Raw genomic sequence first — 22046 nt, 5'->3', positions numbered from 1 at the left:
CCCAGTTATCGAAAGACTGTTTTCTTTCCTTTGTAATACTTGTCAGTGCCTGGAATGATCATGTTTATTTGTTTACTGTCTCTCTCCCCTCATTAGGCTCCATGAGAGCAAGGGCCTTGTCTGTGTTGTTCACTGCTGTATCCTGAAGCGTCTAAAGTGGGCTGGCCCACTGCAGCTATGTGACAGATATTTATAAGAATGCATGAGTAACCATTGATGGTTCATTGATGTCCAGTCACTAATGAGCTGACATCTGTCTCCTTTTCACTTATACCTCTGATCTTAGTTCTTCCCCCTAAAGTAATTCAAATCATCTGCTCTATTCCCTCTTTTTCAAAGAGTCTTCAGACATTTAGATGTCCACCATCTCTCATCAAAGTCAAACTTGCCTAGTTTTCTTACCAGCTCCTTATCTGGTATAGTTTTAGAGTGTGGTCATCATCCGGGTTATCCATCACTGAGAGTTTTGGTCACTCAGATAACATGAAACTGTAATTCAAGTCTGTCCAAGGGCTGATTTATTTCTGGTTTCCTTTATCCTGGGAGTGTAGCTCTGAGGTTTCTGCTTTAAGTGAGTGGTGGCTTATCAAACTTCTTCCTTTTGGCACTCTTGCCTTTGACTTTAGCTTCTGGGTTTTAAAGGTTTTAAGAGCTTTTTTCTCCCATTTTTTTTCTGGATCTTCAAGTGCCTGAGAGCTGAAACCATTTTGGGTGGTTCGGATTGTATCTCTGGGTCCTATTCTTTTGCCTTGATTTCAACCAGCTAATTCTTTACAATCTTAAGTCTTTGGGGTTTTTAGGCTGTTTTAAAATATTTCCTTCAGTATTTGTATTTGTCCTCAAAGGGATTTCATCCAAGTTATTTAGTTAGTTGAAGCTAAAGTATCTGAGTTTTTAGGTCTTAAAAATTACTCAGTGTTATTCATATAAAATTGTAGTGAAATCCAATTTGGCATACAGTTTTTTTCTCAGTATGAATACTGGTAGTTAAAAGACTGCTCTTGACACCTATATTATGTATTTACCTCACGTTTGAATTCTGATTCCCAGTTTGCATTACTCAATTTTCATTTCCATATAGAGAAGAGGTGGGACCAAATGTTCTTTATATATACTTAGGTACATAACTTTTGGGGGGCTGGGTCTTCTTAGTGGGAATGATTTAATTTTTATCTCAAGGTTCCTTTGAAATGAGCCATGCCATTATTGGCAGAGTGGGATATTTAAATACTTCCTGGGTGTTCTTCCAAATCAGCTATAGAAAATAAAAGAATAATTCATTTTCAGAAGCACTCTGAGCATCTTTCACCTGTAATGTGACTGACTTAGATCTTTGTATGGCTGGCTCCTTCTTGTTACTGATATGTTTCAACTCAAATACCACTTTTTTAGAGAGGTCTCTGAGAAATTTTGCCTTTATGAATGATGTTTATTGTATGAGTTTGTCAGATACTTTATCATGCTATAAACATTTAAAAGCATTTAATTATGGACATGCTGCTCTTTAGAAAGCTTGTATCAGTTTGTATTTCTACCATCAGCATGTGAAAAGGCACACTTTAATTAAATCAGTACTTTTCCACACCACATGGGTACTCTTATTTTTAAAAAGTTTCAAATTTCATAGGCAGCAAAGAATTTATTGGTTTTGATTTATTTTTTCCTTTTAAACCAATATTTTGTGTTGGTACAGCTGTTATTTTTCATAAAGATGGGATAGTTTTTTTTGAAACAAAATAACTTATTTTTAAATAATTTCAGATTTAGAGAAAAGTTGCATAGATAGTACGAAGAATTTCCTGTTTCATAGACCCTTGACCCAAATTCCCCAAATGTTAACATTTTAATCATTCTTTGTCTCTTCCTCCATACACATGTACTTATTATTTTTTTCCTGAATGGTTTAAGTTGCAGACTTTATCTCTAAAAATGTTGGTGTTCGTTCTTTTTTTGTTAAATTTTTTTATTAGAGTGTCTTATTCTAGAGATTCTGGGCTGCACCTTATTAATTCATAATTGAACTATTATTGACATGAAACATATTAGTTTCAAGTGTACAACATAGTGATTCGATATTTGTATATATTGTGAAATGATCACAGTAAGTCTAGTTAATATTCATCACTACACACAGTTACCAATTTTTATTCCTTGTGATGAGAACTTGAAAGATCTACTCTCTCTCTTTTTTTTTTTTTTACATTTTGAAAGATCTACTCTCTTAACAACTTTCAAATATATAATATTAACCGCAGTCACATGTGGTACATCACTCATAATAATTTTAGTAAAAAAAATATTTTTTCTTGTCCTGGTTTAATCCAGTCCAGGATCATACATTATATTTAGTTATCACATCTCCTAATCTTCTTTTGTGGAACAGTTACTTGGTTCCCTGTCCTTTATAACTTAGACATTTTTAAAGAATACAGGACAGTTACTTAGTAGAATGTCCTTCAGTTTGGGCTTGTCTGTTTTACCTTTTTGGAAGGAATGCCACAGAAGTGACATTGTGTTGTATCCTATCAGAAGGCATATGATGTTGACTTGTTCTATTATTGACAATGTTAACTTTGATCACTTAATTAAGGTGGTGTCTGGCAGGATTCTTCACTATGAAATTACTATTTTTCCCCTTTTAATTAGTGGCTATTTTGTAGTGGAGCTACTTTGAGACTAGATAATATCCTGTTTTCCATCAAACCTTAAACCACTAGTTTCAGCATATGTTGATGATACTTGCCTGAAATAATTATTACCAGGGTGGTTGCCAAATGGTGATTTTCTAATTCCATCACTACATTTATTATTTGGAATTATACTCTCAGAAAGCGCTTTTCCTTCTCCCCTCATTTATTTATGTAAGTAAGGACTGGTGTGTTTTGATTTTATTCTATGGTTTATAATCTACTATTTTCATTTATTTTGTTTAGTTGTTTCTCATTTGACCAGAAGAGACTCCTGTGTCCTTCAGACATGCTCCTGTCATTCTTTGAGCATTACCAGCCTTTCTGGCACCACAAAAGTATATCCTGGGCTCATATTGTACTTTTCCTTGCTCTTGCCTGGGAATCAGCCATTTCTCTGAGGAAGCTGTTTCCTTTTATTGGTGCACTAGCTGTCCTGGTGGGATGTTGGAGTGTCATTGCTTCTAGGCCTCCTCAGCAGACAGAGCTACGGAATATATATATGTGTGTATGTATATTTACACACACATTTATATCTATTTCTGCATCTTTATATTAAGAACTGAGCTCCAGGGCGCCTGGGTGGCTCAGTTGGTTGAGCGACTGCCTTCAGCTCAGGTCATGATCCTGGAGTCCCGGGATCAAGTCCCGCATCGGGCTCCCTGCTCAGCGGGGGGTCTGCTTCTCCCTCTGACCCTCTTCCCTCTCGTGCTCTCTCTCTCAAATAAATAAATAAAATCTTTAAAAAAAAAAAGAAAAAAAAAAGAACTGAGCTCCTATGGTTAGCTCTAATTCCAAGCCTTCATCCTTTTCATATTTGTAACTTCTTTTTATGAGAATAAGAAGCCAAACTCTCATTATCCACAATGTATTTATTTACTTATTTGCTCAGTCCTAGAACACACATAATTTCATACCTCTGTGTAAAAGCAAGTATATAAGTATAGTATTTGTTTATAAATAATTTTTTTTGTTTTTAGCTTGAGGAGAGTGTGTAGTTAAAACATTGTTTTCAAAAGTTACCTGGAGTTAATTCTTTTCCCCCTGACTCCCCCTCCCCGCTTCAATGTGGTTATGTTATTCATTTCAAATACAGTTAGGTACATTTGTTTTTGTTCCATTTTGGGTTCTTCTCTCTTGCTATTTTTTCTTTTTCTTTTTTTTTTTTAAGTATATGAAACATTAACATTTAAAAAAACTGTACAAAATAATAGGATAGATTATTAGAGTGCTGAATATAAAACTTAATGGCTTTTTTCTTTTCTCTTTCAGGGAATCATTGAATACTTCACATTAGAACAAATATGTGAAAGTCCCTGCCAACCTGTGAGAATTTCTTCCTTCGACATTTTGGTTCTACTTCACAACTTTCTTAGAAGTTCTTTCTTGATGCCATGTTCTGTGGCTTGCATCAAAAGAGGAGTTTGTCTTCATGAAGATTCCTAACATTGGTAATGTGATGAATAAATTTGAGATCCTTGGGGTTGTAGGTGAAGGTAAGTTTAGCATTCCTTGAGTTTCTGAGCAATGTATGTAGTTATACTTACCACTGAAAAGGTTACTAATTCAGATCCTGTTAATTTTACCTATATTAATTCAGATATGTGCTTAAGTGAAATATTAAAAATAAAATTGTGCTATTTGGGTTTTATTCTCCAATTGAAAGTTAATATTTTAAAGCCGTTTAAAATTTACTAAATCAGATATTTCTTAAGGCTGCCTTCATTTCTTTTTTCTTTTCTTTTAAAGATTTTATTTTTTTTAAGTAATCTCTACACTGAAGATGGGGCTCAAACTCACAACCCCAAGGTCGAGTTGCATGCTCTTCTGACTGAGCCAGCCAGGTTTCCCAAGGCTGCCTCATTTCATTGTTTTCATTAGGAATTACGGTTTCATAGTCTATAATTTTTTGTTACATTTTATTTTTATATCAAGTTTATTTTGGATAACTTAAAATTTATTTGTATAAGTTAAATTTTGCTTAATACATGGTAAATAAGTGAATAACTTCTATTTGTCTTTGAGAATGACAAACCACATTTTTATAAATTCTGAGGCACACAACTTGGTTATATTTTAACATTTCTGAAATCAGGATGTGAGTTATAATCCATAGCATGTCATGGTTTAATTGGCAGTTCTTTTCCCCCCCTAGTAGTACATAAAATAATGCTTATGATTAATGACATCATTAATTTGATGAAATATGGTAATTCATTTTTCTTAAGTCTTCCTGATTTTCCTCCTTTTTTTTTTTTTTTTTTTTTTTTTTTAAAAGATTTTATTTATTAGAGCAGGAGAGAGCACAAGTGGCGGGGAGGGGCAGAGGGAGAGGGAGAAGCCAACTCCCCACTGAGCAGGGAGCCCCATGTGTGGGGTCGATCACAGGACCTTGGGATCATGACCTGAGCATGGGCAGACACTTAACCCACGGAGCCATCCAGGTGCCTCCCTGATTTTTCCTTCTTAGTAATTTTTGCTTTTGACTTAAAGATAACTTTATGGAGATTTTGAGAAATGATTCTGTTAACAGGGTATGAGTAATTATAATTATGGTTTCTTAGCATTTATTTATTTGTTTAGAGGGGGAAGGGAGGAGGAAGAGGGGCAGAGTGAGAGGGAGAGAGAGAGAATCTTAAGCAGGCTTCACGCCCAGCCTGGAGCCCAGTGTGGGGCTTGATCTTATGACCACTTGAGCTGAATCAAGAGTCAGAGGCTTAACTGACTGAGCCACCCAGGTGCCCCTAGCATTTATATCTTTAAAGCAAATGTTATAAAAATTTTTATTTTATGAATTTTCAAATGTGAATTTTAAAAGAAGTTTTGAAGATTTACCTGTGAACAGCAAAGCTGTTCTAGATTTTAATATTAAGTAGTTAAATCCTTTTCAAATAAAGAGAAACAATTAAAATACAGTCTGGGTGACTGGGCGGTGCAGTCGGTTAAGTGCCTGATTTTGGTTTCGGCTCAGGTTGTGATCTCAGGGCTGTGAGATCAAGTCCCACATTGTGCCCTGTGCTGGGCACGGAATCTGCTTGGGATTCTCTCTCCCTTTCCTTCTGCCCCTCCCCCTGTGCTCTTGTTCTCTCTCTGTCTCTCTCTTTCTCTCTCTAAAATAAATAAATCTTAAAAAAAAATACAGTCTAATTATTGGGTGCTTGCTCTAAGGTCTGAAGTTGAAACCATATAAAAAGAATGGATCCTTCTCCCTTCACCAGTCAACTCCTTTTCCTTTTCTTCATTGATAGTAATTATGTAAATAAAATTCATTCTTTTTCTTTTTTTTAGTAATTTCTTTTTAAAAAGATTTTATTTATTTATTTGAGAGAGAGAGAGAGAGAGCACAGAGGGAGAGTGACAGGGAGAAGCAGACTCCCCACTGAGCAGGGAGTCCGATGTGGGGCTCTATCCCAGGACCCTGAGATCATGACCTGAGCTGAAGGCAGACACTTAATCGACTGAGCCATTCTGGCACCCTAATAAAATTCATTCTTGATATCTTATCTACTGTTTTATATAGCTGCCTTTTTTTGTTTGTTTTTTTCCAAAGGGTTATAATTAGAAACTAATGCAGTAAAGCTACTGATTGGAGCCAGTCAGCTCATAGGATGTAGCAGGGTTGGAATGTTTCAAATTCTGGGCCCCAGTTTTTCTGGATCACAACCTTGGTTTTCTTAATATACCTGTAGGTGATCATCTCCTTAGGAATTAGCTCAGATTAACTAAACTACTAGAGTGCTCAGAATATCTCAGTTTTAGTTATAGTCAAAACCATCATTGCTATATATTTTTTCTTTGTAAACTACCTCAGAAATACATATATATTATGGAAACTAAAAACTGTCTAGTAAACTCTGCATTCCTGTAGCCTGGGCCGTGTATTTTCATTCCATCGAAAAACTGGCATGAGCAGTTAAAATGGGATTGAAGGATTGCCTGGTGATTGTGGAATTAAGTTGGATGGTTGTAGTAGCTGATTCCGTCCTGACTATGATAATAAGATTCATCCATCTCCACCAAAGTGAGGGAGACTTGTTACGGTTCTCCAGATTCTGTTTGAGACACATTTCCCAATTTCATCTCTCTGAAGTTCCCTTGTCAGAGATGTATGCAGACTTTGTCTGTCAATGTTCTTGACATTTCTACAAACCTCAAGTTACTGTACATTACATTTTGATTCTGCTAATTAGGTTGTCACAGTTTTAACTCTAACCTCAGTTTCCTGGGTACCTTGCTGTCAACTCTGTTCTGCCTCTAAAGAAGTTTTTCGGCTAGGTAAGAGGATAAGTAACCCAAACTATAGTGATGAATCTCATCAAAGTATACCAAAGAAAGTGGAAGTGCTTGGCTATAAATGGCCAGAAAGCCTTGGACTACTTATGGTCTGTGCCTTTGCACTGAGTCTTTATTTATGGCAAAAATGTAGCAATTCCTACTAGTTATTAATTGGAATGCTTAAGCCTGTATTATTCTGCCAGTCAGGAAAGACATTCCAGTATCCTGGAAGAGTACTTAAATGTCTCCTAGGATTGAAAACATATTTGGTAGGCTTGGTACCTGAGCTTACTATTGGGAAACAATTAGCTTTTAAATTTTACGTTTTCTACAGTCTTTTGAGTTTTTTTTTTTTTTTCCATTTACTCTTAAAGTTCTTATGTCCATATCTTGTCTCCAGTAATTTTAAGCTTAAATTTAAAACATTTCAAGTGAAGTTTTCTTTAAAAAGAGAAACATTTAAAAATACTTGTTGGGTAAATGAGTTGCTTATACTCTTGTTTTATAAAAAAATATATATATACTAAATATCCACATTCTGTTTGTATGAGGCTCATTGCATTATCACTGCAGGGTATTGTCATTTTAGGAACCATTATTATATCAGATACTGATAGCCAATATAAATGTAATAGAACTTTTACTTCTCTAAGAGCTATGGTTTGTATATGTCCCCTAATTTTTTATTTCTTTTTATTGTAGGAGCCTATGGAGTTGTACTTAAATGCAGACACAAGGCAAGTACATGGTTTTTAAAAAGAAAATAATGTGTATGTTTAACTGTTTAGAAACTAATGTATTGTTCTGTGCATGTGGGCATATAATTAAAACTGGCTACGATAATGATGCTTAATGAAGTAGAATGAACATGTGAACCTAGAAAAAGACTACTTTTGGACAAGCTTTATCATGATTAGGTAGTCATGAGTTATTTGCAGTCATATGCTGTTTTTTCTCAACTGCCCTAGTGTATAGGTGAAAAGCTTCCTAATGGGAAGAGAGAAAAGGTGATATAGAAGAAATCAAGGTAGTGAGAGATTTATGTTCAAGTACTTATGAGCAAGAAGACGTTTCATTCAGTCATTATTTTTCACGTAGACCCAATAACTTACAGTGCTTGGTAGATCTGAATCCAGATTTCGAAAGGTAGCAGATAGGTGTTTGGTTATGAAATAGGGCTTCAGATAATTATGTATGATTATCATTATTGGTTGTAGTTGATCACCCTTGAGTAGCCTTGAAATGGATCTTACTATATAGATTATTTACTATACTATATAGTACAGATTATTTGACTGTTATCACCAATTATTCAGGGAAGTTATTTCAGGATTCCCATAGCTGTTGCTCAGTGATAAGCATGTTTTACTCAGAGACTAAGGTGGCAAGTGTTGCAGCTGTAACAATTTTAAATGTTAGGTTAAATATTTTCATGTTATGGTATACCTAGTCTGAGTATTAGTATCTGGCCTCATGCTATTTTGTGTATAATTTTGTTAAGACCAAAGATTAAAGTTTTTTGTGATATTTTCTAATGGAATTATTTATATCTGAGATGAGTTTAAAAATTTAGCTCAAGACATAATTTAAACTCTCAAATCTATCATAACATATGTATGTGTATATATGCATAAATAAAGAAGATACCGTTTTTATGTTTTTTCTTTCCTGTTGTACAAAATAGTATGTTTTGGATATAAGGCTTCATGACAGTTGATGTATTTTTGGGTTTTAGATCATAAATCTCTTCAATTAATTTTCTATTCTTAAAATTGGGTGTTCAAAGTATCTATGTTGGTAATAGTTACCTGAAGATCTCTGCCAGTAAATCTTCAAAAAATGGTTTGAATACTGTGGTTATTGATTTAGGATGATTAAGAATTTAAAATAATAAATTAAACATAATCAAAATAAATTTAGCACCTTGAATACCTCATTAAGGAATATTACTGCAGTTGGAAATTAAACAAATGAAAAGCTCTCTAATGAATTGCTACACTGTTAATGAGTTGCCTTGAGTTATAATACATTTCTGAAGCTTTAAAAAAATAAAATTCCTTGGTGGATACTACTCAGGGGGAATAGGTTGTAAATTTGACTCTTTAAATAAACATAATACTTCCTTTTATACCATGGCTCTGTTTATGTAGCATAATAAATGGACGCTTCAGTTCTTAATCTTAATCTTTGGGTTTTAAAATTGAAAGATTTCTGATACATAATGCAAATCTTCTAACAGTGTTTTCTCTCAGTCTTGTCCCACTTCTTCCTATGACTGTTTCCCCTATACTTTTTTTTTGACCTTATCTAAGCTCTCTTTGTGCCTTTTATGTAAAAATAAACTTTACTAGTTGAATATATTGTTTTTATCTTTCCCTGTGTCTGGTTTATTCGTGTATGAAGATATGTTTGTTACCTGTACCTGGTTCTCATAATGCACACTGTTAATCCCAGCAAGATGGGCCCATAATGAAAGTAGATGAGAACAGGTTATCTCTGCTCTTGGGAAACCATCTCTAAACATGAACTCAGATTCCTAGGGCAGTTTGAGTTAAAAGGACGAATAAACCATAGTTTTCTTGCTCTTGTCTGGCTTACGGTCTGAAGAGGTAGAAGAGATATTTGATAAAATAACCCATGAGGTTGCTGCAAATGACATTGCATCTAAAAAATATCTCTTTTCACTGCCCTTCACTAAATAAGGGACTCACAGACCAGCTCTCCAAGTATTGTTGCTTTTTCCTTTACATGCATCTAAAAACATATTGCTGGATGGAAAATGTAAAGCTAAATTAGTGCCTACCTCAGAGTAATAGAAAACTCTTTTTAGAATCTGAAACTGTTTAGTCATTAGACTTGTTAGAGATATATCCTCTTTTCAGCTAGAATCAGAGCTTCAGTCTTTTCCGCATTATCCAAAAAGAGAGAATTTGATGCTTCTAAGATTTACCCTTTGGGATCAAACAAATGGACTACTATGAAATCTCATGTTATATTTAAAAATGGATATAATCCTCCCTGTTGTACCCATGATATGTAAAATAATCATACCTATATATTTTGAATAGCTTTTATTTATTATTATTTTTTAAGATTTTATTTATTTATTTGACAGAGAGAGACACAGCGAGAGAAGGAACACAAGCAGGGGGAGTGGGAGAGGGAGAAGCAAGCTTCCCACAGAACAGGGAGCCCGATGTAGGGCTCGATCCCAGGACCCTGGGATCATGACTTGAGCCGAAGGCAGACGCTTAACGACTGAGCCACCCAGGCGCCCCTTGAATAGCTTTTAAAGACTTAATGAAATGCTTATAAAAATGTTTAAATCAGGTCTGTATGATTATGTATGCGTAGGTACGTGTGATCACTTATGCATCAATTTGATCTCTTTTGGATAAGGTTAGCTGTGGGTGTATATATAATTAAATAATTCCTAGCGCATTATATATTTGAGCAAGTATGAAAGAAAGTTATTGTTTTAAATCATATACTGTTGCAAGAAATTTAGAGGTCATGTTTATAAACAAATGTATCTTGTCTATTGTGAACACAAAGTGGTATTGGGTTATTCTAGGCCAAAGACCATACTTATTAATTTTCTGAAACAAATGCTGAACAATTAAAAAAGAAATATGTAACTGTACTCTTTCACAGCTTCTGTTTATTGTATATATGCACATTGGCATATATATGAAAATTCTTAGTAGTAAGTGTTAAGCTACTTACGGCACCTTAGGACTACTCACATTTGGAAGAAGTTCTCATTTGGACCTTTACTCTCCAGATATGCATTGCTGGTTCTCTTTTTATTTGCATGTCTGCTTTGAAGTGCTTATGCTTATTTTACAGCATACTTTTCTTTGCAGAAACTCAGAGAGGTCATCCTTACAACAAAGTAGGGCAAATGGAATGTAGTGACATAGGGAGATGTGATTAGAACTGGAGACAAGGCTTTGTGCAGCCTGATTGAGAGAGGTTGGGGGGCAATGCTAATTGATCCTAGGACAAGGAAGTGGTGATTCATGTATTTCCTTTCCTGTGGCTGAGGTTGACATATGAGAAATTTTTGTTTGTTTTGAAGTGGTAGGTGACATATAGCTAGTTACACAAAGGCATGAAGAATCCAGCATTGGGGTAGAACGTAGAAGTATTTAATACATAATAAAGTTGACTTAAATTATAGAACCAAAAATGAACGCCACTGTAGAGAGCTATTGTAGAGTACCAGGTCCCTGTGGAAGTATTAGAGATGATCCCAGGGGTTTGTGCTAAACTGAAAAATCACTGCTATTATTTATATGACTTACAAACTTATAAAGGGTATGTAAGTTTTGGGGGAGAAATAATGAGTTTGGCTTTCATAAAAAAGAATGAAATGGCAGCAGAATACCAAACCTGATAATAAATACCACATATTGAGCATCTAACGTATGCCAGTTAACTCTGCTAGATGTTGTCCATTTACTACTCACAACAGCCCTACTCTTACACCGTTTTACAGATAAGAAAGTGGAGTCATTAGAGAGGTTCTGTGTTAGGGCCAAGATTATGCAGCTAAGAAGTGGTGGAACCAGGCTTCGTCTGATGCCAGAAATCACTAACTTGAGCATAACTGTGAAATGTTATGGACCTTCCAAGGGGGGGTGCAGAGCAGAGTTAAGGGCATGCCTTAAATAGTCGTACTGAAAGGAGTGGGAGGCAGACATCTAGAAAGCAAGGAAGAAAGATTTTTAAAAATGGTACTCACCAACAGTGTAAAAATCCATAAAAAGATCCATGATGATAAGGATTGAGGGATGAGAAAACCCATTTCATTTAATATTGTCATTTATTGATGACCCCTTTAAGTGAAATGGTACATTGAATGCCAAATTGCAGGAGGTTAAGGAGAGAGCAGGTTGAGAAAATCCAGATTGTGCCATTTTTCTCTTTTGAGAGTTGAGAAATTGAGATTGAGAGTAGTAGGAGGAATAGATGTGATTAAATATTCACTAGTCAGGAATACCCATATTTTGCCCCACTAAAAGGCATTCTTGGGTTATTAATCACTTATTATGCACAATTTGTCTTTTGCTATAAGCGTTCATTTTTAGCATGCATTATATATTTTGAATTACTGATTCCTGTTTTTCTTTTTCAGATTAATTTTGTTTTCTACAAAAAAGCTGAATGGTGATTCGGTCATTTTTAAAAATAAAAAACAACTATTTTAAGCAGATACTTGAGGGAAAAGTCAATGAACCATCACCAGTTTAACAGATTATTTATAGTGTGCCATCTAAAATCATAGTTATTTTCTACTAAAAATAAACGTTGTTTCAGCTTTTTTCCACATTATATGAAAGAAGCCTTAAAAATTTTTTTTAGATTTAAGTTTTACAAGTGAATTGAGCTTTTAAAACACAGCTTAAAAGAGATGAATCAACAATGGCAAACTGAATATATGGGATTAATTATATTATTTTCTTTGTCATTACTTTCCTCCTTATTTAAATATAAGTAGGATGTGGATTCCTGCTTCTTGTGTACAAAATTTCTACCATTTGAAGAAAATTATAGAGGCTTGGGTTTTTAATAAAGATTGTAAGTAGCTGGAGATATTTCAGTATTATTTCACCATAATCATTTTTTTAAGTAATCACACTTTTCTAAATGACTTTAATTTACTGCAGGTTATGGAGATTAATGAGATGCCACTGTTCAACTGGACATTGGGTCAGGAACAAAGATTATAGGAATTAGTGGGCGAGGATATCTTCTGTCTACTCTTAAAGGGGCACTCATAAACCATTACTTCTGTGTGGGTTCCTCTCTTGACCTAGCTTTTCTTGCTGATCCAATTAATTGTAGAACAGTTTCTGGAACACTACGAAAGTCTTATCAAAATCATACTTCTTTGTATTATAATACTCTGTATTTCAGATTCTGCTAAATTTAAATTTAATTAATTAACATATAATGTATTATTAGTTTCAGAGGTAGAGGTCAGTGATTCATCAGTCTTATATAATACCCAGTGCTCATTACATCACATGCCCTCCTTAATGTCCATCACCCAGTTACCCGATCCCCCCACTCCTCTCCCCTCCAGCAACGCTCAGTTTGTTTCCTATGAATAAGAGTTTCTTATGGTTTGTCTCCCTCTCTGATTTCGTCTTGTTTTATTTTTTCCTCTCTTCCCCTATGATCCTCTGTTTTGTTTCTTAAATTCCACATATGAGTGAGATTATATAATTGTCTTTCTCTGATTAACTTATTTCGCTTAGCACAATACCCTCTAATTCTATCCACATCATTGCAAATGGCAAGATTTCATTTTTTTGATGGCTGAGTAGTATTCCATTGTGTGTGTGTGTGTGTGTGTGTGTATACACGCACACACACACACACGCTACATCTTTATTCATTCATTAGTGAATGGACATTTGGGCTCTTTCCATAGTTTGGCTATTGTGGACATTCCTGATATAAACACTAGGTTGCAGGTGCCCCTTCGGATCACTACATTTGTATCTTTGGGGTAAATACCCAGTAGTGCAATTGCAGGGTCATGGGATAGCTCTAGTTTCAACTTTTTGAGGAACCTCCATATGGTTTTCTAGAGTGGTTGCACCAGCTTGCATTCCCACCAACAGTGTAGGAGGGTTCCCCTTTTTCCACATCCTTGCCAACATCTGTCAGTTCCTGAGTGGGTAATTTTAGCCATTCTGACTGTTGTGAGGTGGTGTCTCATTGTGGTGTTGATTTGTATTGCCCTGATGCCGAGTGATGTTGAGCATTTTTTCATGTGTCTGGTGGCCATTTGTGTGTCTTCTTTGGAGAAATGTCTGTTCATGTCTTTGTTCTTTGGGTGTTGAGTTTGATAAATTCTTTATAGATTTTGGGTACTAGCCCTTTATCTGATATGTCATTGCAAATATCTTCTCCCATTCTGTCAGTTTTCTTTTGGTTTTGTTGACTGTTTCCTTTGCTGTGCAAAAGCCTTTTGTCTTGATGAAGTCCCAATAGTTCATTTTTACCTTTGTTTCCCTTGTTTTTGGAGACGTGTCTAGCAAGAAGTTACTGCGGCCGTGGTCACAGAGGTTGGTGCCTCTGTTCTTCTCTAGGATTTTGATGGATTCCTGTCTCACATTTAGGTTTTTCATCCATTTTGAGTCTATTTTTGTGAATGGTGTAAGGAAATGGTCCTGTTTCATTCTTCTGCATGTGGCTGTCCAATTTTCTCAACACCATTTGTTGAAGAGACTGTCTTTTTTCCATTGGATATTCTTTCCTGCTTTGTCCAAGATTAGTTGACCATAGAGTTGAGGGTCCATTTCTGGGTTCTCTATTCTGTTCCATTGATCTTTATGTCTGTTTTTGTGCCAGTACCATACTGTCTTGATGATTATAGCTTTATAATAAAGTCCAGAATTGTGATGCCACCAGCTTTGGTTTTCTTTTTCCACATTCCCTTGGGTATTCAGGGTCTTTTCTGGTTCCATACAAATTTTAGGATTATTTGTTCCGGCTCTGTGAAAAAAGTTGATGGTGTTTTGATAGGGATTGCATTGAATGTATAGATTGCTCTAGGTAGCATAGACATTTAACAGTATTTGTTCTTCCAATCCATGAAAATGGGACGTTTTCCCATTTCTTTGTGTCTTCCTCAATTTCTTTCATGGGTGTTCTATAGTTTTCTGAGTACTGATCTTTTGCCTCTTTGGTTAGGTTTATTCCTAGGTATCTTATGGTTTTGGGTGCAATTGTAAATGGGATCGACTCCTTAATTTCTCTTTCTTCTGTCTCATTGTTAGTGTATAGAAATGCGACTGATTTCTGTGCATTGATTTTATATCCTGCCACATTGCTTAATCCTGTGAGTTCTAGCAATTTTGGGGTGAAGTCTTTGGGTTTTCTACATAAAGTATCATGTCATCTGTGGGGAGTGAGAGTTTGACTTCTTTGCTGATTTGGATGCATTTTATTTCTTTTTGTTGTCTGTTTGCTGAGGCTAGGACTTCTAGTACTATGTTGAATAGCAGTGGTGATAGTGGACATCCCTGCCGTGTTCCTGACCTTAGGAGAAAAGCTCTCAGTGTTTCCCATTGAGAATGATATTCACTGTGGGCTTTTTGTAGATGGCTTTTATGATATTGAGGTGTGTTCCCTCTATCCCTACACTGTGAATTCAGTTTTAATCAAGAAAGGATGCTGTACTTTCTCAGATGGTTTTTCTGCATCTATTGAGATGATCATATGATTCTTGTCCTTTGTTTTATTTTTTTTAAGATTTTATTTATTTATTTGACAGAGAGAGACACAGCGAGAGAGGGAACTCAAGCAGGGGAGTGGTAGAGGGAGAAGCAGGCTTCCCGCAGAGCGGGGAGCCCGATGCGGGGCTCGATCTCAGGACCCTGGGATCATGACCTGAGCCGAAGGCAGATGCTTAACGACTGAGCCACCCAGGTGCCCCAGTCCTTTGTTTTATTTATGTAGTGTATCACATTGATTAATTTGTGGATGTTGAACCACCCATGCAGCTCAGGAATAAATCGCACTTAGTTGTGGTGAATCATCTTTTTAATGTACTCTTAGATCCTATTGGGTAGTATCTTGGTGAGAATTTTTGCATCCATGTTTATCGGGGATATTGGTGTGTAATTCTCCTTTTTGGTGGGGTCCTTGGTTTTGGGATCAAGGTAATGCTGGCCTCATAGAATGAGTTTGGAAGTTTTCCTTCCATTTCTATATTTTGAAACAGCTTCAGAAGAATAGGTGTTAATTCTTCTTTAAATGTTTGGTAGAATTCTCCTGGGAAGCCATTTGGCCCTGGGCTCTTGTTTGTTGGGAGATTTTTGATTACTGCTTCAATTTCCTTGGTGGTTATGGGTCCGTTCGGTTTTCTGTTTCTTCCTGTTTCAGTTTGTTAGTTTATATGTCGCTAGGAATGCATCCATTTCTTCTAGATTGCCTAAGTTGTTGGCATATGTTGCTCATGATATGTTCTCAATAATTGTTTGTTTTTCTTTGGTGTTGGTTCTGATCTCTCCTTTTTCATTGCTGGTTTTATTAATTTGGGTCCTTTCTCTTTTCTTCTTGATAAATCTGGCCGGGGGTTTATCAGTCTTATTCTTTCAAAGATCCAGCTTCTTGTTTCGTTGATCTGTTCTACTATTCTTTTGGTTTCTATTTTATTGATTTCTGCTCTAATCCTTATTATTTCTCTTCTGCTGGGTTTAGGCTTTATTTGCTGTTCTTTCTCCAGCTCCTTTAGGTGTAAGTTTAGGTTGTGTATTTGAGACCTTTCTTGTTTCTTGAGAAAGACTTGTATTGCTATATACTTCCCTCTCAAAGATTTTGAACAGTTGTGTTTTCATTTTCATTTGTTTCCATGAATTTTTTAAATTCTTCTTTAATTTCCTGGTTGACCGATTCATTCTTTAGTAGGATGCTCTTTAGCCTCCATGTATTTGAGTTCTTTCCAAATTTCCTCTTGTGATTGAGTTCCAGGTTCAAAGCATTGTGGTCCGAGAATATGCAGGAAATGATCTCAGTCTTTTGGTACTGGTTGAGACCTGATTTATGACCCAGGAGGTGATCTACTTTGGAGAATGTTCCATGTGCACTCGAGAAGAATGTGTGTTCTGTTGCTTTAAGATGGAATGTTCTAAATATATCTGTGAAGTCCATCTGGTCCAGTGTGTCATTCAAAGCCCTTATTTCCTTGTTGGTCTTCTGCTTAGATGATCTGTCTATTGCAGTGAGGGGGGTGTTGAAGTCCCCTACTCTTATTGTATTATTATTGATGTGTTTTTTTAAATTTTATTATTAATTGGCTTATATAATTGGCTGCTCCCATGTTAGGGGCATAAATATTTACAATTGTTAGATCTTGTTGGATAGACCCTTTAAGTATGATATAGTGTCCTTCCTCATCTCTCAATACAGTCTTTGGTTTAAAATCTGGTTTGTCGGGACGCCTGGGTGTCTCAGTCAGTTAAGCACCTGCCTTTGGCTCAGGTCATGATCCCAGGGTCCTGGGATTGAGTCCTGCATCGGGCTCCTTGCTCAGCGGGGAGCCTGCTTCTCCCTCTGCCTGCCTCTTCCCCTGCCTGTGCTCTCTCTATCTGACACATAAATAAGTAAAATCTTTAAAAAAAAAATAAATAAAATCTAATTTGTATGATGTAGGGATTGCCACCCCAGCTTTCTTTTGATGTCCATTAGCATGATAAATGGTTTTCCATCCCCTCACTTTAAATATGGAGGTGTCTTTGGGTCTAAAATGTGTCTCTTGCAGATAGCATATCGATGGGTCTTGCTTTTTTATCCAATCTGATATCCTGTGTCTTTTGATTGGGGCATTAAGCCCATTTACATTCAGAATTACTATGGAAAGATATGAATTTAGTGCCATTGTATTACCTGTGAAGTGACTGTGTCTGTATATTGTCTCTGTTCCTTTCTGGTCTATGTTACTTTTGGGCTCTATCTTTGCTTAGAGGATCCCTTTTAATATTTCTTGTAGGGCTAGTTTGGTGATCACGAATTCTTTTAGTGTCTGTTTGTCCTGGAAGCTTTTTTATCACTCCTATTTTGAATGATATCCTAGCTGGGTAAAGTATTCCTGGCTGCATATTTTTCTCATTTAGCACCCTGAGTATATCATGCCAGTCCTTTCTGGCCTGCCACGTCTCTGTGGATAGCTCTGCTACCAATCTAATGTTTCTACCCTTACAGGTTACAGACCTCTTGTCCTAAGCTGCTTTCAGGATTTTCTTTTTGTCTCTGAGATTTGCAAGTTTCACTATTATATGTCAGGGTGTTGACCTATTTTTATTGATTTTGAGGGGGGTTCTCTGTGCCTCCTGGACTTTGATGTCTGTATCCTTCCCCAGATTAGGGAAGTTCTCTGCTATAATTTGCTCCAATATACCTTCTGCCCCCCTCTTTCTCTCCTCTTCTCCTGGGATCCCAATTGTTTTAATATTGTTTCACTTTATTATATCACTTATCTCTTGAATTCTCCCCTCGTGATCCAGTAGTTGTTTATCTCTCTTTGTCTCAGCTTCTTTATTCTCCATCATTTTGTCTTTTATATCACTAATTCTCTCTTCTTCATTTATCCTATCAGTTAGAGCCTCCGTTTTTTTGATTACATCTCATTAATATCCTTTATGATATCCTTTTGATATCTACTTTAGTTCTTTTATTTCTCCAGAGATTCTCTAGTGTCTTCTAAGCTTTTTTCAAGCCCAGCTAATATCTTTATAATCGTTATTCTGAACTATAGTTCCAACATTTTATTTATATCTATACTGATTAGGTCCCTGGCAGTCAGTACTGCCTCCTCTTCTCTTTTTTGAAGTGAGTTTTTCCATCTTGTTATTCTGTCCAGAGAAGAATAGATGAACGAGAGAATGAAATACTGAAATGGCAACAGTGACCCCAGAGAAATATACACTAAACAAATTAGTAGAGACCCAAACCCAGAAAAAAAGAAATTAAAAAAAAAAAAGAAAGATAATATAATCAGACAGGTGAATATAGGAATGCACTGGATCCTGTGTGTATTTGGTCAGTTTGTTAGGAAACTAAATCCCCAAAATTGTAAAGAAAGAAAAACTTATATATGTATGAAAATAAAATTAATTACAATGAAAGGATAGAATGTAACTGTAAAAATGAAAATTAAGAGAGAAAGAGGGAAAAAAAAAGAATATAAACAGACAGGTGAACAGAGCAATACACTATGTCCTGAGTGTATTTTGGTTTGTTAGAAGAAACTGCATCTGAAAATTGTAGAGAAAGAAAACATACATAAATACACAAAAATAAAATTAAATACATTGAAAGGATAGAATATAACTGTAATGATGAAAATTTAAAAAAAATTTTTAAAAAAGAGTTGACAAAATAAGAAATTGTTTGAAAATGAAAGAGAAAAAAACCAAATTGAAAGACTAAAGAATCGTGGGGGGCAAAAAAACCCCATGAATTCTGTATACTATTTTCCCCTAACGCTGGAGTTTTGCAGTTCTCTGTGACTGGTAAATTTGGTCTTAGAGGTATGTTCTTGCTGATCTTCTGGGGGAGGGGCCTGTTGCATTGATTTTCAAGTGTCTTTGCCCGGGGTGGAATTGCACGTCCTTGCCAGGGGGCCAAATTAAGTAATCTGCTCAGTATTGTTCTTTGTGGCTTTTGTTCCCTGAAGGCTTTCTGCGCCACTTAAGAGGATGAGAGTGAAAATGGTGGCCTCCCAATCTCCAGCCCCAGAGCCAAAAGAGCTCGGCTCCCCACTCCTCAGTGCACCCTGAGGGAAAAGCAGTCAATCACTCCTGTCTCCCTGGTCTCCATCTGCATTACATGCTCACCCAGCCGCTGACTGAGCATGTCTCTCTCAGCCACGTGACCCTATTTCGAGTCTCTAAACCCTGCAGACTCCTGCAGCTCACACCCATGCCGCTCCTCGGGGGAAGGGAGGAGAGGGTTTCGTGGCAGTTCTGCTGCTCGCTGGGCCCCTGCTCAGAGAGCAGTTGCCCGACTGTGCCGCGGTTGGAGGTATATGGTAACCCCTAGCTGAGAGCCCACTTCTGGGCTCGCTGATTGCAGCTGTCTTCCCCATTCCGATGCCTGGGAGCTCTGCCACACTCAGGCACCCCTGGTCTTCCTGTGACCCCGAGGATCCTGAGACCACACCGTCCCACCTAGGATTCTGCCCCGCTTCACCACATGAGCATCTTTCAGGCAGGGACATTCCTCACTGGAGTAGACTTCTAAAAGTTCGATTTTGTGCTCTGCTGCCAAATTACTTTATGGTGCCGGCAGATGGAATAAAAGATAATCTGAATACGCCTAAATGTGTGGAAGAAAATCAATAACAAAAAGTCCCATACCCAGATTGTTTCATTGGTGACTTCTAAGTACAGAAGGTCCAAATCCAAGGTCATGATGGCTTATGCCTTTTAAAAATTAATAATATAATTTTAGCTCTTAGATTTAAGTGGTTAATCCATTTTGAGTTAATTTTTATTTGTGATATGAGATAGGGGTCCACCTTCATTCTTTTGGATGTGGATATGCAATTGTTCCAATACCATTTTTTGAAGAGAGTTTTTTCCCTATTTATTGGTTTTGTCACCTTGTTGAAAATAAATTGACCATCACTGTATGGGTTTATTTCCAGACTCTCAATTTTATACCTGTGGTCTATGTATCTATCCTTATGCTAGGGCCACACTGTTCTAATTACTGTGGATTTGTATTAAGTTTTGAAATCAGTAAGTATGAATCTACCAACTTTGTTCCTTTTTTTCTCCCCCAAAACTGTTTTAGTTATTGAGGGCTCCTTGTAATTCCATATGAATTTGAGGATTACCTTTTCCATTTCTGAAAAAAAGGCCATTGGAAATTTGGTAGGGATGTCACTGAATCTGTGGATTACTTTGCATAGTATTGTTGCCTTAACAGTATAAAGTTTTCTAATCCATGAACGTAGGACTTGCCATTTACTTAAGTCTTCTTTAACTTCTTTCATCAATACTTTGTAGTTTTCAATGTGTTAGTCTTTTACCTGCTTGGTTAGATTTATTCCTAGGTATTTATTCATTTGGATGCTATTATAAATGGAATTGCTTTCTTAATTTCCATTTTGGGTCATCAGTTGCTAGTGTATACAAATACTACTGATTTTTTTTATTGTAAAATATGTATAACAATTTACCATTTTAAGCATTTCTAAGTGTACAGTTCAGTGTCATCAACTGTATTCACAATATTTGTGTAACCATCACCTATATATTTCCAATTTTCCTTATCACCCCCAAAAGAAACTGTAGCAGTTAAGCAATAACTCCCCCATTCCCTCTTACCCCCGACCCCTGGTAAATTCTGATCTACTTTGTCTCTACAGTTTTTCCTATTTTAGATATTTCATTTAAGTGGAATAATACAATATTTGTCTTTTTGTGTCTGGTTTCCATTACTTAGCATAATGTTTTTAAGGTTCATTCATATTCTGTGTATCAGAACTTCATTCCTTTTTATAGCTGAATAATATTCCATTGTATGTATATACCACATTTTGTTTATCCGTTCATTTGTTGATGGACAGTTGAATTGTTTCCACTTTTGGCTAATGTGAATAATGTTACTATGAATATTCACAGACAAGTATCTTGAGTCCTTGCTTTTAATTCCTTTGTATATATACCTAGGAGTAGAATTGCTGGGTCATATGGTAACATTTTGTGGACTACTGGCTATTGTATTTTGATTTTTTTATCCTGCAACTTCGGTGAATTTGTTTGTTAGCTCTAATGTATGGATTCTTTAGGATTTTCTGTGTGTATAATTATATCATCTGTGGATGAGACTAGTTTTATTCCTTCCTTTTTAATTTGGACACCTTTTATTTCTTTGTCTTGCCCAGTTGTTCTAGCTAGAATTTCCAGTATAATGTTATCAAGTGGCAAAAGTGGGCATCTTTGTCTTGTTCCTGATCTTGGGGAGAAGCCTTTCAGTCTTTTACCATTGAGTATGCATGATGTTAGCTATGGATTTTTCATAAATGTCCTTTATCAGGTTGAGGAAATTGCCTTCTATTTGTCGTCTGTTTGTCCTTCATGGTTATGGTGTGTGAGGTGGGCAATTTAAAATGCATATTACACTCATATCACAAAGTAGCTACTTCCTTTATCAAGTCTTTCCCTGGTTGTTTTAAGTTTTTGACTAGTTGCAGAGGTATAGAAAAGTTGATTCTAACACTTTTTGCCAGCTCATTATTTGTTTCTGTGGAAGGATGGAGTCCTAGATTTTCCTATTTTGCCATCTTCAGTGACATCACTCTGCAGATATGTGTTTTGCACATATTTCTCCCAGTTTGTGGCATATTTTTTGTTCTGTTAACAGTGACTTTAGCAGAGCAGAAAAATTTTTTAATTTTAATGACACCCAATGTACCAGGGTTTTTTTTGTGAATTGTCCTTTTGGTGTTGTATCTAAAAACTCATCACCAAAGTCGAGTCACCTAGATTTTCTAGGTTATTTTTTAGAAGTTTTGTAATTTTGTATCTAGGTCTATGATCCACTTTGAGTTAGTTT

The 22046-nt window shown here is 36.1% G+C and overlaps 1 protein-coding gene across 1 annotated transcript in view; it reads left to right on the top strand.

Moving 5' to 3' along the window:
- Positions 1–4005: 4005 nt before the first annotated feature.
- The window catches only part of CDKL5 (cyclin dependent kinase like 5), a 124579-nt gene continuing 106538 nt past the window's right edge, over positions 4006–22046 (top strand). Inside the window, exons 1-2 of the mRNA XM_021683847.2 lie at positions 4006–4183; positions 7665–7699. Coding sequence (XP_021539522.2) covers positions 4120–4183; positions 7665–7699 — 99 coding nt within the window. The 5' untranslated portion in view covers positions 4006–4119. The remainder of the gene's footprint in view (positions 4184–7664; positions 7700–22046) is intronic.

The sequence above is a fragment of the Neomonachus schauinslandi genome, chromosome X (assembly GCF_002201575.2).
Source record: "Neomonachus schauinslandi chromosome X, ASM220157v2, whole genome shotgun sequence".
Lineage (NCBI taxonomy): Eukaryota > Metazoa > Chordata > Mammalia > Carnivora > Phocidae > Neomonachus > Neomonachus schauinslandi.
This window is presented reverse-complemented; position numbering and strand designations above follow the sequence as displayed.